This window comes from Cinclus cinclus, chromosome 5 (genome assembly GCF_963662255.1).
Source record: "Cinclus cinclus chromosome 5, bCinCin1.1, whole genome shotgun sequence".
Classification (NCBI taxonomy): Eukaryota; Metazoa; Chordata; class Aves; order Passeriformes; family Cinclidae; genus Cinclus; species Cinclus cinclus.
Window position 1 is genome coordinate 51,992,015 of NC_085050.1, and position 18,230 is coordinate 52,010,244.

An 18,230-nucleotide genomic window follows, 5' to 3' on the forward strand; every position below is an offset into this window, starting at 1 on the left:
CAACAAACTGGGTTTAAGCCTGTCATTTGAAGAACTATGATTTTTAGCCCAGAGTACACGCAATTGACTTATTTTTGTCTAGATTTTTCTAAATGTAGGAAAAAACATGATTCTCTTAAAAAAAGTGTTCAAACCTAAGCTAATATTTAAAAAAAACTTCCACAAATGCTCAAAATGCTTTTCTTGAGCTTTGTACTTTGTTTTAGTACTTGTGGGTTTTTCTATTTGTAGATGTCCAGCAATGCAATAGGTGTTGAGCAGTAATTTTGAAGAAGAGTAAATTTCATGAACGTTACTCAATAGTCTGCACCCTGTTGGGAGACACCAGAAGGTCAAATACAGTCAGTAAAAACACCCCACAGTATTAATAATATGCTCCAAATGAATTTCCACTCATACTAATCAAACCCACCAAAAATGACTGCAAATCTGAAAAGCAATCAAGTCTATATTACCAATGGACTAGATGCTATGATTTCTTCACCAAGAGAAAGAGGAGTAGTTGGCGTTTGCATGTTTGCACTCTTAAAATAACACAAAACAGAGGTAATCCAAAATCCCTTCAGCTCCTTGCACTTGAGCTGTTTTTTCTGATCACCACTCAACTCCTCCCTAGCTGAGTTTGACATTCAGGCAGGACTCCTATGCTTACATACTTTGAACATTACAGGAAACTACATCACTAACAAAAGAAATACCTCAGCCAGCCATGGAGGGTGGTAAAAAGAAATAAATTTATAAATCAATTTCTTACAACAATTTTTTTTTTTTTACATTGCTCCTTGTAGTATGCAGGAAAAAAAAAGGTTGTTATCACGCAGGAAAACTTTAAAAGCAACATTTGTGGTATAGTGAGATCTTGTACATACAACTCGAAAAGGAAATTCGTGGTTCAAATGGAAAATTTTAGTCTCTTCTCATGAACCTGAAGTTTGGTGTCATCAAGTTGTGACACAAGGCAAAAAGTCATTACGAGAACTCACAGATGACCGAGTTTCACTAACATAATACAGTTTTCAATACTCTGATTTTCAGGCACTCAACTGGCAGCACCTTGCACTTACACAAAGTAGGACACAATCTTCCAGGGCCAAACTTTCCCAGTCTTGGTGATAAATCCTCTCCCAAAGCACTGAACTACTTGAGGCCACCTCAATACAACTGTTGTCTTGGTAAATGCTATACTGACAGTGGAGATGGCTGCTGTTGTGCTAGCAACCTCAGCAACATTTCAATGACCACTTCTGGATGCAGCTGTGCTACCAGTAGTCACTCTCTGCTAAAAATAGCTAATAATGATTAGCTAGTAACATAAGCTAATAGCTTTGCCTCCCATGAATTGAAGGGAAAAATATGTCCTTGGACTTGGCCTCTCAGAAATTTCTCCCCCAAATCCATAAGTAATTATGAAATATGGTAAGGTTAAGGACCTCAAAAGAGATGACTGAAGCCTCCTGGTCTTTGTTTTTTTGCCCTTATTCTGAAAAGAGACACCACTAACTGTTTGAATCCCTCCCAAGTCACCAGGAAAAGGTGAAGAACTTCTCTCTTTCCACCAGGTTCTACAGCAGAAATCAATGATGACTATGGGTACCACTATCAACATAACAGGCAACAAAAGATCTATTTGTGGGGGTTTTTTAATTATAACTGTTCTCTAATTTCCAATTCTCAAAACTGAGCTGAGCTCTTAAGACAAACTAGATGTTCTGCTGTAAAGAAAATTCCATCATATAATGTATAATTGCTTTAAATAAAGTTCTGTATTCTACACAGTAGGAAGAAGCTGTAATTATTTGAAAGCCCATGTGTGTCAGGCAAAAAATACCATTCTTGAACTTACAAGTTTGTCACACTGAACTGGTGAAGATCACTGGAAATTTTGTCTGCTGTGAAACTGGAACAAGTGGTACATTTCAGCGAACTATACAGAACTGAGCAGAAGCAGTAGTTCTAAGGGCAAAGTAGTGAACAGCTTTTACTCACCATCAGTCCTTTAATGGAGAATGTTAACAGGGAAAAGTTGTGGCTGTTTGGCACCTACACTAAGAACTAGTTAGCTGACAATGACAAGCTGAAAGGGAAGGTTAAAGGGAAAGTCCTCAAGTGCCACATTTTCAAGTGCTTTAAGGTGGCTTCTTCAACTTTCAACTTAGATTGAGGCCAGTGCTTGCTTTTAATTAAAGTTCTATTTGACATACACAAGGTTAAGAGGGAATTGCTGGGGGGTTTTTGTATATTTTGTCCTGTCATAATCCTTTCTCTTCTCTGCAGAGAATTCTGGAAAACCTCAACTATAAAACAGAGCATGAAATCTAATATTACTGTATTGTAGCATTGTCTTAGCCTGTGGGAATTTTCATAAAATTGCAGTAAGGAAACAGAACAGCCTACAGTGATATTTCTGCACATCTTGTAAGACATCCTTCTTTTATTCCCCGAATTATTGAATGAGGACATGATTGTTTTTCTTAGCAATTTAAATAGCACCTAAGATGACTTCTACAGTGCCAATACCAGTACCTTCTCCCTCCCCCCATTATTCTGCTAGAAGCTAAAAGCCAGACTCTTTCTTCTTTTGGGAGAGATGTTTCAACTTGGAAAAAAAGAATTACAGAAATTAGGATAGGATTTGCTATGTTGCTAGCAGTTCAATGCAACAAAAAAGCACTGTTTTCTACAAAGCAAATTCGGGACTTTTCATAAGCATCAGCAGTTGAGTTTAATAGAGAAATAGTAATAGCTATCTCATAAAAAATGAAAATTAATTAAGAGTGGAAAATCAATCAGGTTTTCCTCAAGTCAACTGTTATTCTTGGACAGGAAACATTGCAACAAAAATTCCCAAATCCGAGTATTCTGAGAATCAGGGCTTTCGAAGAAGAAACATATTCTTCAAAAAATAATTTTAAATGTAAGTTGGGATTTGTTAGTATGCTTTGACTGGATTCTATTACCAGAATATAAAGGAATAATTTACATACAATATACCCTGAAATCAATTCAGTATGTATTCCGTATCAATCCAGTATGGAATGTAAAATATTTCAGACAGTATTTCCACCTTAAGCTACATACTTTCACAAGGGATGACACCATCACTAAAAATCCCAGACAAGTTTTGGCTTTGTCTTCAGTTAATGCTGTTTGTTAAACACAGTATTTTCCAGTGGTTTATATTCAGTCTGCATTTAGCTTCCTCATCTGCATCAGAGTTAATCTTTTACACCTTTGCCACCTATCTTGACTTTATTAACCCAGACATTAACTGCTCACAAGCACTGCATTATCATACCAAGAAATGTTGAACACCCATTTTGTGGATGACAGTTGCTCCTTAAAAATAATATAAGCAAACATTCATCTCATGATGTTTTGATCTAATCAACTATCTGTAGAGGAAAGCATCATAATTCAATTACATCATGTCTTTTGTATTTACTTTCACACTCCCAAGTTTTAATCACACAGCTGCATACTTTTTGAGAAGTCAGACCATGCAATTCATTAGTTATCCAATAAATTAATCATAAGTTCTTCATTTTTTGGTTCATTTTGAGGTCATATTGAGATCTTTCAAGTGCAGCAATTTATCAGCTGTACCCTGATGTGCAAAAACATTCAAATGAAGCTTCCATGTAGAACAATCCAGAGAAAGGTTTCTCTTCCCTCTGCCTCATGCTGAAAGCTTGGGCTCCTCTCATTCACTACTGCACATGTCTAGAGGCTGTTTGGTATGCTTTTATGGCAGTCAAAGACATAGGTTTATATACCTTTCAGGCAGAAAAAGGATGAGAGTCTAAGCCTTCCACATTCTGAGTGCTTCCAGCACTGCAAACACATCTTTCTTTCATGAAGAACCTTGGCATCTAACTTTGCACCTTCTTTTTGGGCCATACACCAAACCAGTTCATTTTAAGGCTACTATTGGCTCAAGCAGACAACTTGCTCTTGAAACACACAGACTTCTTTTCAGGCCACAGCAGGTTTTTAGCATTATTCTCAATATTCAAAAACATCACCAGATCTAATAGTCATTAGAGAAGTGAAAAACCTTTTGCTCATCAACTAACATTTCAAATTGGGAAAGACTCTTGAATCTGTGTTATCCACCCCAATCCTTCAGTCTTGCACAGGAAAATGTCAAGGATAGGCACCCCATTTATTTGCTTCCACTAACTTTGACATTTAAGTTCATTTTTACATTACAAGGTGAATCTTATTTATCTAATACAGAGGAGTGAATTGCATCAACAAAGAAAAGGAAAGGAAACATGATGGTAGTCCCAGTAGTGCTACCTTGAAAACTTGTTCGAATGTGGTTATGAGAAATTGTAGGTTTACTGATTGCAGAGAACCTATTTCTTTGTCAAAACCATAGTCCAGCTACACAACACAGAATTCAAGCAGCTTCCTGAGCACATCTTTCTCAAGTACTTTAGAAAGAAAACACATTTTCTTGAGTATCGTCTTCCCCCAAAAGTTTATTTAAAAAGCTGAGGTTTAATAAACATTTCAAATAACATCATAATGATGCTTTCAAAACACAAGCTAAATAACCACATTCTTGGCTTACTGAGAACCAGTTTGAATCCCTAGTAAGTGGTTAATGAATTCAGCTAGGGCCCTCCATTTGGTACTGAAAGCAGCTTCTGTTGATGTATGACTGATTTGTGCATATAAATGGATCTACTTTATAGAGAAACCCTATTTTAACTCACTGAGATGCCTTATTTTAAAAATTAAAAATAACAAAATTATATTTTTGCCAGAAGTAATGAAAACCATTAAGTGCATAGGTACTAAAAGTGACTGGAAAAGTTCAGTGCTGTTCTAAGATCAAAAGCCATCCATTCACTTCAGATAGAGAAAACTTTCAGATTTTTTCCATATTTTGAAAAAGTCAACTTTAAATTGCATTGCAGAAGAGCAATTAGTAAAAAACATATCATGTACAGGCATCTCCACATGATTCTCATGGCCTGTTTTCTCTTTCAGTAAAAATTCACTCAGCTGCAAAACTGTCACTTTGTAGTTAATCCAGAGCTGATCAAAAATCCAGAGAAGTATAAATACAAAGTACTGAGCCACAAAGTAATGATTTACAGAATTCTCCCATTTTTTTCTGCTTATGTTGTCTTTATTGTGGATTCTTCCATTTCACTAGAGGTTTTCAATACTTAAGGGTTGTCTTATTAACATTTATAAGTAATAACCATAGCATCAGTAATAAAAAGCAATACATAGAACAAATTACTCACTAGCTTGGTGATGGTGCTCTTCTTCACTTTGGAATGAGCTGAAGTCATAAGTAGATATTTTGCTTTTCAATAATGAAGTCAGAACATTGTCTACCTTCTCTACAGAAGAAAATTTCAATGCCTGCTTAAAAGAAAGAAAGACCAGAAAAAAATAGTGCATTTGTTACATACATATTTTTAACTTTATCCTCAGAGTGCTGGTGAATCAAATTACTCAAAACAGTATTATGGCAAACTCTCTTTCAGTAAGAGCAGCACAGTTTTTCAAAACTACAGAAGAGATTTTAGTACAAAAGAATCATGACAACATGATCCAATGGTACATAAACATGCATTATAACATATTAAGTTCAGCCATGACTTAAAAACATCTGGATAAAATGAAAGGACAGAAAGATCTATGTTTTACTACAGCAGTAATTCAGGGTGAGTTTAAAGATTATAGTAGCTCTGTTACCCAAAACTTGTACATTGAGATTGTGGAGTTTTAAACATAGAAAACAGCTTCAGTTTCATCAGCCAAGTCATAACACTGTTGACAGCACAAGAAACTGCTATCAACCAGATAGATCAGCTTCCTACTAAGCACACAGTCTTCAGACAAGAGAAATCCACGCTGACTGCCAGGAGATTCTTGAGTGCCTCTTTCTGGACAGAAGGTTGAGATCTACACCTAACAACTTTCAAGTTCACCATAATTAAATATTTCTTTGCCTGGCCTGACAAGAGCAGCCTGACTACAGAGATTTGAAGAGTAAGGATATTTTACACCAAGTACTACAACTCTAGTCCAGTCTGTGCTGCACCGGGCACCAAAAGGAGCACAGCCACAGCAGAGAAGAGCTCAGGGAGAGATGCTTTACTCTGCTCAGGGTCAGCAGTCCTGTATTAAAGTTTGCCTTTCCACAGCTGGACGGTTGGGGGTCAAGACAACTCTGGGATGACTAAAATGGAACATATCTTCAGATACGCTTAGCATATGAGTTTAAAAAAGAAAGTCTGTAACTAACATGCTGAGGAGAAAATGATAGTGGGATATACTGATGAAACATGAAGCTTAATTCCCAAGACTGTTAAAAGAGAATAAGAAAAGTAAGTATGACATGATTGGAAAATACTGAGTGCAGAGACAGGATATAATTTTCATCCAACTCCAACCAAGAATTAAAAGAGACACTTATGCAGGTAGGAAGCCAACAATATGATTGTTTGTTTTCCCCATAATTAACCCTGGGCCTTCCAATATTAAGATATGTAAAAACCATTGCATTTTTTTTCATAGTTCACTCCCTTTCTGTGCTGTCACACTACATTCTCAGTATTTTTTATTCCATAATTATGAATACATGTAATAATCTCCAATAAACAAAGCAATAAGCATTTAGAAAAGATTCCACCTAGGAAAAAAGAGGCTTGTTCTAGAATAAAAATCTAACCTGAGTATGACTTACTGTGTGAATTCAGAAACTATATACAAAATCTCCCAAAATATCTATAAAACCCCCAAGCTATTAACATGAATAACAACACTATGTTTACAAGTTATTAAGAGGAATAATATCAAAATTCAGTTAGGAAACCATTCTATTCTCTCTCATTCAAAATAAGTCTTCTTAGATCCATTATCATTACACTACCTTGACAGAGTTCAATCTAGAGTAGGACAAAAAAACAAATAACAACACAGGAACTAGCTAAGATGAGTGCATATGGCACATCCTGTGTCATGAAGAAAGAGGCTCAAAACCATTGGTTTCACTGAAGAAACTGTATAGTAGATATCCCACAATGCAGAGAATAAGAATTTAGGTAGGCTTCTAAATAAACTGATCTTGAAGTAGTATTTTTAATCTCCATTTTAAATGGCAGGGATACCCCCTACACATTGCACTCCCTTTCTAACCCTCTCTCTTCAAAAGAAAAGGAACAAACAAAACCCTCCCCAACAATACCTGCCTCTTCTCTTCTGTCCTGAAATTCCAGAGGAGCAATTTCAGACAGAATCCATTTCAGACTGCACTGTATATCCAAGATAAATAAGCACTACATAGTCTCTTTTCAGCAAGCATTCTGGGACATATTGCTTACACATCTCCTCTACTTTTTAATATGAGCTGCAACCAAAACCCTTCCTCATCCCTTTTATTCAGTCAGAAACCTACGAAAGAAGAGCCTTAAGAATGCATAGCTCTTATTTCATGCTTAGACAACTAAATTTACATAGAATAAAACAGCATTTCACAACCTAAGATGGAAAAAGTTTTTGAACTGAGAAGAGCTTAATGAAGGAACTTCTAGCAAAATTCCTCATACTTCAACAGGCCTCCCCTCCAATGACCAGCCTATCCATTTCTATGAATTACAAGTAAAGAACAAGGCACTTCTTATGCAAAGTTATCAGTACAATTTGCTTCAAGTTTTCCACCCTAACTTCTTGTTTTTTTCTCTTACTCTTGGGATGTAAAATTTGAAGGCTTAAGCAACAATCTAACAAGTTATGTTGTTAACTAAACCATAGTGGGGAGCTTTGTTGTGCTATTCCACAGCAAAGATACAAAACAAAAAAAAAATAGTTAATAAAAAAAAAAAGGGCAGCTATGTCTTTTATCTTACATACAGGAGGGCTTGTTCCAGCACTTATGTGAAGATAACTAAAACAACAGCAAAACAGAACTAGGAATAGGGCCACTCTGCACAATCCAGCTCCATATCGCAAAGGGCACCTCCCCAAGAAACAATTTGGTTTAGAGATTTTTATTTTACTGCCCATTCCTGCCCCAGAGCACTCACAGACTCAAAATCTGCTGTGTTTATGCATTTTAAGGTACCCTACATAGATGTCTGTAGGCCCATGAAATCTTACTAACATTATAAACCAGAAGTTCCCAGGAAAGTTTCACCAAAGCCAACAGAAGCAGAACTGTATTTAAAGTTGAACTTAAAGTTAAGCACCTTGCAAGAGAACTATAAGCCACTCAGGAGTTTGAGAAAACCCACCTTCTATCCAAATAAAGATTTACAATACTAGATAAAAGAGGCAATAGTGCTAGCTCCACCCTATGTCCTTGCAGCCCCTCAGAACTAAGCTAGTGAGTTTATAGACAATTCTTCCCATATTCTCTGAAGCACAGGCAACAATTCCCTGCTCCAGTACTTGAAATCCTTCCACAAGCCTTACTGCTTGTCCCAGTACCAGCTCCCCAGCTGTAGGCACTGTCTCTATTCCCTCACCCCCTTCCAGAGCAACATGACACAGCTGTGAGCAGAAAAGCCTCAAATGCTGATCATCACACCTGGGCTTCCCAAAACATCCTTGAAAAAGAAGACCACCAATCATATATTTTGCTACTTTTGTGAAGGAGATTACCTACATTCTTTAATAACTGCTAATCTAGCCCTGAAAATGTGTGCCACTGAAACACCAGCATCCACAGCCAGTAAATTAACATATTCCACATTGGCTTTGGCAGTACTAACAAGGTTACATTTACATAAAGATGAACTTCTTCATTAGTTTTTACATATCAGACACTCCTTTATAGGCACTTCCATATCTGGATTGTTTCTGCCAAAGAGAATGGGCTGGGCTTAAAATGAGTCAGGTATTTCTCACAATTTTATCCAGTAACAGATTATGGGCAGCTTTCATAGGTAGAGGAAGAGAAAGAAACATTTTAAAATAACAGCTATTGATGTGGCTGAGAAAACTGAAATATTAAACACAGTTTCAAATGAAGTATCTCTGGGGATCAGGTAGAGATGCATACAAAATATCACCACATAAATCATATAGTTATTTTACAAGTCTTCATTTTTTTCCCATATCAACTGTAACTGGAATCTGTTTAATGACTATGATAAAAACATTATTTAAGATACCAAGTATCTCACAATCACAGGAGTATTATTCAACCAAAGTTTGTCATAAAAACTTCCTCGATCTCTCTAGATATTTTAAGTCACTCAAGCTGACATGAACTTACCAATTTCAGTAATAAGGATATGATCTTAGCTTCAATTTCTAATTTTTTTTTTTTTGGAACCTAATAAATCTATGCCAGGAAATCCCAACACTAAATAATTGAATCAATATTTCCATTTGGTAGAAACTCCGAGAGAAAAATCAATACAGTATATAAATCCAGCAGAATGCTGAAATGATTAGTTGATGTAAAGTAAAACATGAAATATGAAAAAGTTTAATTATGAATTATAAAAACCTTAAAATCAGTCTTTATATTAGGTTACTGTAAGAACATAAACTCCCTAAGAGAGTTTCTGGAATGCAGAATTATGTGAAAGTGAGAGAACCAAAAATCATGACCTTTAGCCAACTTTCACCCTCCTATATCCTCACAGCAAATCCATTCAGCATTATGATTCAGTTATTACAACCCAAACTCTTCCTACTTTAACATTTCAGGTTTTTCTTCTTTCCATTTCAGGTTTTTCTTCTTTCAAAGAAACTTTGAAACTTCATGCAAAGAAACTAATTTTATTTATTTATTCAATTACGTTTTAAATATTTATTTGGTTGCTTAAAATGTCTTGCTGATGTTGGTAAATGCTTTTTAAATTTAGAAAAACTGAAACAGAAAATTACAATCTTTCAGATGTAGCAACTAATTTTATCCAAAACCATGATTTGTAAAATCTTAGATTATGTTTCATCTAAAACCTTACATCTGACTGTCACTAAAAGGAATGGATAGCTGTAATCCTACAGTTACCCAGTTGCTGGGTTTTGTCTATCTCTTTGGCTTTACTGGGGGACAATGTGAAGCATCTCAAAGGAGCTGGAAAAGTTGGCAAGACAATACAGAATGTAATGTAAGCATTTTACCAAAGCACTATGTCTTTGGTAAAGACATAGTGATGAAAGCCATTTGCTTTCATCACAGAATTTTAATAAGGAAATACTTCTCAGATGGCAAGCATCTTTCCCTTGAATCACAGTGATATTGCTTTGATCAATAATTGCTGTAAGCTTTTCTATTTTATATCAGTTTTGTTTTCCATTGTGTTTGATTGTTACTTTGCATAGATAAATGACTGCTGCCCCAGGATACTTTTGCAAACAAGTTGATAGTCTCAAAGGTTTTAATTATCCTGGTTAAATAGAAGTTACTACTCTTGCTGCTACTTGATGGGAATTCTAATTAGTATCAAGTCTGTTTTGTTTTTCCTTCTGTGAACATATTTTAAAGATTAAGTTAAATTATGTTCTGTAAATTGCATCTTTATGATGTAGCTTGTTGACATTAAATCAGGAGCTCATTTTCAAAGTTCACAGAAAAATTTTAGCTACTTAGGTAGTTAGTGTACCTCACTCCAAGGCCCAGCGGGTACCATTAAATGAGACAAACCTTCCAACACACAGATATACTTACAGAGGAATTACCATTGGTATACTTTGCCACAGAGTCGTCATGACATTGTGTGGACTGTAGAGCTTACCCAATTAAAAACATTTTCTTGACATTAGTTTTTCAGTGACCAAAACAATAAAAATAACAGCATATAGCATCGTCACCTCATTTAAACCCGTGCTTATTATTCAGAGGATTAAAGGTGAGGAAATGTTAAACACACTTCATAGTCAAACACTACAGCTGTATTTCCTGGTGTGCACTACTGCTCGGCACAGAATTTATTTTGCATTTGAATATGATTTGAATTGCATGTGCTTTAATAAGTATTAGTCATGCTGGTTAAGTGAAGGGTCAAACTCCTGAATAACACAAATAAGTCCCCAGTGGAAATATCTTGTGTTGTAGGTATCTAGGTTACCATGTTTATGATAAATTTTTAAATCATTGACATACTTCTTATACATAGAGGTTTAAATGAAAGCTGTTTGAAGCTTACTTAGATATACTTCAAAATACAGGCTAAAAAATGATGGATACCATACAGAAGTTAAGAACACATTTGTTCTTAGAGTTGAACCATTTTTCTTCTGCAACAACCTGCTTTCCTAGAACAGAAGTAACTTGTACTTGCAAGGAATCTAGCCTCATCCTTAACAGAACACTAGTAATGCAATACATTTTATTTTATTAATCCTTTTGTTATGGGTGTAATGCCTTAGGTGTGGATAAGGTATATTTGTCACAGGAAAATGAGATTGTCTGCACTGGAAACACAATCTGTTATTTTTATTCTGGCTTTGCAATTACAATATAGACATTGTGCAAGGTCTGCTTGGGCTACCCACCATTCAACAAATGATACTTGAGATTCTGTCCTTTCTCTTTTTATGCTTTCTTCTCCTGTTATTTCTTATGTGCCACTGGGAAAGAGCACTGCAGTCTGCTGTGCTGATCTGAAACACAGCTCAAAACCTGTTTTTTTTCTAAATATATGCAAAGAATCTGCATGGCAACCAGAAAATCACACGAATGGTAATTCAGCAGCTGTAAATGGACTCTACATGAACAGCAACCTACTGCTTCCCATACAAGCTATGACAGAAAGATTTGTTTTGATGGTGAATGAATAATAACCCTCCAAATACAATATGGTTTATGATTACTTGCTTCTATTGGTTTCAGAACATATGAAAACTAACACTTTAAATGGAGAGGGACTTCACTAATATTTGTTCTTATTCTCAACCTTCGGAGTGCAGCATGTTGCTCACTGGGTTTATACAGCACAAAAGATGTTTAAATTACTCTCTAAACAAAATAAGAGAACAGAATATTTGTTTTCTGTCACCTGACTTGCTTACAACTAGACATCTCAGATGCAGGCCTCTTAATCCTGAGCCTACTACTGAGCCATTACCAATTACTGTGCAATCAAAAGATAGCATACTATCTCTTAGTTCATTTAGGCATTTACATTCTATTTTTCTTTAATTAAAATTTGCGAAGTCAACTTACCTGACAAGTGAAAGCTATTGGGTCAGCCACTTTCTTTAAAACAGGTTCAATTTCCTCTAGTGCAGTATAGTACTCAATCTGTGCTGTCTTCTTAATGACTCCCCCACAGTAGACATTTACATATACAGGGCCAGCAGGAAAATCTTACAAAACACAAATCAGAACACCAGCTGAAAATATTTTACAGTCCCAGACCAGAGATTTCAGGGAATGAGTAAAAAGAACAGAGAATATCACAGAAGAAACAGAGTTGATGAACTGACTGGATTTGCATTTCACAGATGATTCAGTGTAGTCAGTTTTTTTATTCAGGTCTTTAACATCTCAAAGCTGACAAAAGAAAATACCTATCTTTAAATCTGTATAAAGCAAAGCTATTGTATTCCTTCACATTAGAAAGGAGATGAAAACAGAATGCTTAAAATTTTCAACTGTCCTTTAATAGACCGATGACCTGTAATCAGCTCCCTTATGCCTACATGTTAAGGAAAAGTTCATTTATAACAAACAGTGCAATTGCTATTCATCTTATGAAACATTTTTCTTAACTGCAGTCAAGGTTCTCAAAATTGTATTTGAGCTAGGCTGCAGAAATTGCAGTATAATTAATCCATTTCCAGTTGTTTACCTTGTAGAAACCCAGGAGAGGCACTTGCAGTCTGTTACTTAAGTATGACTCGCTCTGTGCATACAGCACAAGCCTACTTTATGAGCAGATTTCCCAATCCATTAGGGTTTGTTCTACTAGGCATTCTGCTGGACCATATTAGCACAATCTTCTTAAAATACTAACTCTGCCCACAATGCAGTGAAAAAAGGGGCAATTCTGAAAATGGAGAAGAGGAATAGGGCCAGAGAAACTAGACTAATAGTACATCACATTAAAACACTTGAATGGAAACTGCCCAAATATGGATTTAAAAAAAACCCCAACAAAAACAACAGAACACAGCACTTTTGTAACATCGTATCAGATGGACCTAAAACAGGATACTTCCAAATTTCTACTTTTCCAGAGTTCAAAAAAGAATAAACATCAAACACAAATGATAAGAGACATAATTAAACTTGGCTACAGCTCTCTGCCAATTTTTCCATATTTCATTTACTTTTCACATTTTATTTCTTCACCTACTACAGAAGCCTTTTTGTGAGCAACAGCATTCTCACAAAAAAAAAAAGGGAAGAATATTTTAAGATCTGTGCATGAAGAGTGGAGCTTTTGCTGTCTGAAATTCAGTCACAGATGGAAGTTCCTTGTTTGTTATGCATTGTGTTTTTTTACAGACAAACTCTCTGCACCATCACAATGATAAAGAACTCTCATCCCATATATGGCCATCGTCTCAGGACAGTCTTCAGGACAAAAACCACAGAATCAATTAGGTTGGAAAAGTCCTCCAAGTTCATTGAGCTCAACTTCTGACCAACCACCAACCTGTCAACAAGACCACGGCACATGTGCCACATGCCATAATTTCTCCAATACCTCCCTGGGTAGCCTGTTTCAATGTTTAACAAATGTTTCTGTGAAAAAATTCCTCCTGATGTCCAACCTGTACCTCTTCTGGCACAGCCTGAGGCCATGTCCTCTTGCCCTGTTTCTGGCTGCCTGGGAGAAGTTATCAAATCTCACCTGGCACAGCCTCCATTTCACGTAGGTTGTAGAGAGTGATCAGCCTTTTCTACAGGCTGAACAATGCCAGCTCCCTCAGCCACTCCTCATGTGAGGTACTCTCTAGACCCTTCTCCAACTCCACTGTCCTTCTCTGGACACAGTCCAGCACTCCAGTGTCTTTCTTAAAGCGCTGGACCCAAAACTGGACACAGCACTAGACTGGTGCAGTCTCACCAGTGCTGAGTCACAGAAATCGTCAGGTCACAGAATTAACCAAAACATAGCTCCAAGAAGCTGGAAAATTGTAGCCTATGTGTATGCATTTCCTCCTATCTAAGGTTATATTGCAATCATTTTGCAATAAAATGTTATGTAAGTTCCTCTGGGAATTCACAGCATGCAGCCCAATAGCAAACTATACTCTGAATACATAGGTGAGAAATGTTTTAATTCTTAACTCACATAAAGAATGGGGATAGGTGTGCCCCTTAAATCAGCAAAGATCTTCTAAGAGAAACTCTTAAATAGTTTAAATTGTTATCAACTAGTTATGGATGGAGCAATAGAAAAAATCATTACGAACTAGCAAAAATGTGTGATATAGAGAAATAGCATGAATGTGAACAGAGAAAAGAAACTATTTCCTGCATCAGTAAGAATTATGGAGAAGATAATACACAGATTTACTGCATTAAATATAAAATGAGACATTTAGTAACAGAGTAATAAGAAAAGAATATTAGATTTGCATTTTATGGCAGTAATTTTGAAGAATGTTAATCTGTAACTAATCAATGACATTTTAAGACTGCCACCTGCCATTTGACCACAGAAAACCAACCTAATAGAACCTAGATTCCCATAAATCACAAGGTCTTGCTTTCTGCATTATTAAAAGTTATGTGTGCAAAACTCATGTACAGAAAACACCCACAAAATAGCAGAAACGGAAACTACTTATGAGAAAAAGTGAAGGGAATTAAAACATTTTAATTTTTCTTAAAGGAAAGAATATTTTTCTTACCTAGGGCTTTCACATATTTGACTTTCTTGTTCCAAGAGGCTGTCCATGTTCTAATTCGTTGATTATCTGTTATGAATTCAATTTCTAGAGTTTCTTCATCTATTTCTTCTTTCAACAGAATGAATATTTCACTAGGGTTCTACAAAATTAAAATGTGTTCCCATTAGTCCTTCAGAAAATTCTATTGGAAGTGTAACATTATACTGAAAGTGTATTGAAAGAACTTTTCCTTTACCAACAACTTAATGCAAAAACATCGTACTACCAAATTACGACAGTACCTCACTGCTTCCTTTAGTATTTTACTTATATGAAAGACACAAGTAATGTAGGATTTTAAATTAAATTAAATCAATTAAATTAAGCTTATTTAATATTCATAAGAGTATTTTAAAACAGTATTTTAAATGCATATGTACATGAATAGTTACATTTTCTAAGGCACCTCTACTTTATAGTCTAGAAGAACAACATCCATCCTGATAAGAATACCCTAAAATACTTTAGACTCACTTAACCTCTTACAGCAAGGTGACAGTAGACAGAAGCAGCAGGTGATGCGTGACAATAACCGTCCACTACCTCCTGAACCATAGGCAAAATCACTTCCCTAGAACTGTACTGATTTCAACAGTGAAATAATGTAAGTCATCTTTAGAAGACAGAGAGCAAACAAAATCTGTGGCATTCTGTGTACACTGCATCCTCCATGCTTGTCCATGGCCACTCACTTATATAAAGGAATGCAGTGCTGGATTTTGTACTTCCTCTGTTTATGCTGGCACATGTTTCTCACAGCCACTCAGATTAAAAGCACATATTAAAACTTAAGTCCATGGCATATGCATGCAGATACGTACATATAGATATTTATGATTTAATTTAAACTCAAACTAGGTCCGTGTTGACACAAGCCCTGTGTAGCTCATGGTATGTGCACATATGTCTGGATACATACACCCATCCTGGTTTCTTGCCAAGACAAATTCCACATCTTCCAAGAAGTGCCTGATTACTTGCTCCCTCTGAAGTATAAGGCCCACATGACACTAATACTTCAAATCAAGCTGCTAAATAACTCTAATAGAGCTGTCTCCAAACTACTTTACTTGCAAATCTTTTGACTGCAGTGTGGATGCAACACAAAGGCAAAATCCCACTGCAGTCTCAATGGACTTTCATTTTGGTCCCTTGACAATTTTGGAAACAAACAGCAGACATAGTATGAAAGAGATTGAAGCAGGAGGAGGAGAAGAACAATGACTGTTATCCTGAAGATTTTAGCATCTGAAAGTCTTACCTCACATGATATTCTTCTTGGAAGCACCAATATCGACTGCTCGTTACTTTCTAATCTTTCAGAAAGTACCTCTGCTTTAAAAGTAACATCTGTTTTTTCTGATGCTCCCCTAACATCTGACAAGTTAATATCAGAGATATTCAGGTAATCTGAAATAAATAATGTGAAATGAAAACATTGTTAATAATTCTAAATCAACAAAACATCAATGGCAGTGATGTGGTTTTCAATCTATTACTCATATGGCATTTGGAGTCACATGAAGGACAGCACATGCAAGCCTGGCAAAATTCCCTTAATGTAAATGTGATGAGATGTCCTCCAAGAGCTTGACTCTGAAGTTTTGATCCTGCAGCCTTGATTTACATGAACAGGCTCTGCACATATGCTTTGCCCTCCTAAAACAAAAAGGGACATAGCCTTTAGACTGAGATTGTTGTGAACAGCAAAGTCAGGGAGATCAGCTAGTTCTGTCACCTCAGTATTCTTATACACCAGGATAAAACATTATCTTTACCACTCTTCCTTTACTTATATGTAAACAAGCACATGCTATAGGTTTACAGCATCAACCTACTTGTCTACAGGAAGTGTTTGCATGAGGGCAGTGATACCTTTAACATGATACGATGACAGTAGGCACAGATTTCTTTGACAAAGATTCCATTGTCTTTGCCTGCCTTAATGGACAAAAGGATGGATGGAAGCCATACATTTTTTAACAGGATAATCTGTGTTTCAAAATGCTATGCCAGTTATACAGGTAGCTTTCAATCAGTTTCTTTTCTGTTTCGCTGTACCAGAAAAGGCCCAAGAGCCTTTAGCAAATATAGTGAAACCTTCATCACATCGCAGAATTTTAATCATGAAAAAGAACAGACATCTGCATCTGCAGGGCTCTGACTAAGCCTGTGTTTCAGCAAAGGTATCCTTTACCTGCTATGTCTCAGCTGTATCATTACTCCTCCTTTCCAGACACTCTATTACCCTGTGTGAAACACTCCCGCTACCCATCTCAAAGGACTGCAGCAGCTCTGCATCATGGAGGATTAGTCAGCACACTGCAGTCGCCTAGTTAGGTTATTGATATAATTTTGTGCAGTTCAGAATTAAAAAATCTTGACCGGCTAGTAAGACAGTATCCTGAGAGACATCCACACTATCTTTTATTACGGTAAATTATGGAAGACTCACAATCAATTACATTCAAGCATACAGAAAACTTCTGAGGTACATCTATTCCTCTTAAATGGACACAGAATATTAAAATAAAGTAGTGATGGGCAGAATACAGAAGAGTAGCAATCTGGCTTTGCTCAAAGATGTACCACAGCCATTTTGCATTTCTTTGAAAAGGTGCCCAAGTGACTGAGGTACACAAACCATACAGTGCTCCTAAGCAGCACGGAAACCCTTCCAGTCAGTGTCACTACTGGCAACCTACAATTAGCTTTCTCACGTCTTGCTTGCCTTTACTTCCCCCATATGAACCAGTTCATCTGATACGGAATGTTTCCTTGCCTTACCAATCCTGCCTTGCTTAAGGCATAGATTTAATAAAGTACCACTATAATAAATGTGTTTTCTAAATGAAGTTATGCCATGGCATCCTGTTGTTGAATCTTTTTTATCCAGGGATATGCTTTAATTGTGGAGGGACCGAGGGAAGGAAGGAAGGAAGGAAGGAAGGAAGGAAGGAAGGAAGGAAGGAAGGAAGGAAGGAAGGAAGGAAGGAAGGAAATCAAATGTCCTTGAACATCTAAGTTCAGCGAGTTCAATGACCATCACTAGCTAGTAAAATCTGCCCATCCTACTCGTTCTTATATTCTCATGCCTTTAAGACAAAATAATTCTTAACTAAAGCTGTGAATTCAGTGTAGATTGTTAGAATTACATTGAACCTACATGTAGATGTACTTTACTAAAGTATCATTAATTCCACTTGCTTTAATTTACTTTAAAAATTAAATAGACTACATTGAACAAAGGCTATTTTGTTTCTGAATGAGAACCCACACACAGTTCCATTCAGTTTAACTAATCCAGCTCAGAATATAAGTGCAATAATTTCTCTAATTATCACTGTGAAGACTAGACTTTATTTAGCACTGCCCTTCAAAAATACGAAGGTCTGAACTCT

At 36.3% G+C, this 18,230-nt stretch overlaps 1 protein-coding gene across 1 annotated transcript in view; it reads right to left on the reverse strand.

Annotated features, from left to right (window-relative positions):
- The window catches only part of BANK1 (B cell scaffold protein with ankyrin repeats 1), a 111,451-nt gene that overhangs the window by 74,939 nt on the left and 18,282 nt on the right, over positions 1-18,230 (reverse strand). Inside the window, exons 4-7 of the mRNA XM_062493654.1 lie at positions 16,091-16,239; positions 14,791-14,929; positions 12,149-12,291; positions 5,262-5,385 (exon numbers count right to left, since the gene is read on the reverse strand). Of these exons, the coding sequence (XP_062349638.1) occupies positions 5,262-5,385; positions 12,149-12,291; positions 14,791-14,929; positions 16,091-16,239 (555 nt within the window). The remainder of the gene's footprint in view (positions 1-5,261; positions 5,386-12,148; positions 12,292-14,790; positions 14,930-16,090; positions 16,240-18,230) is intronic.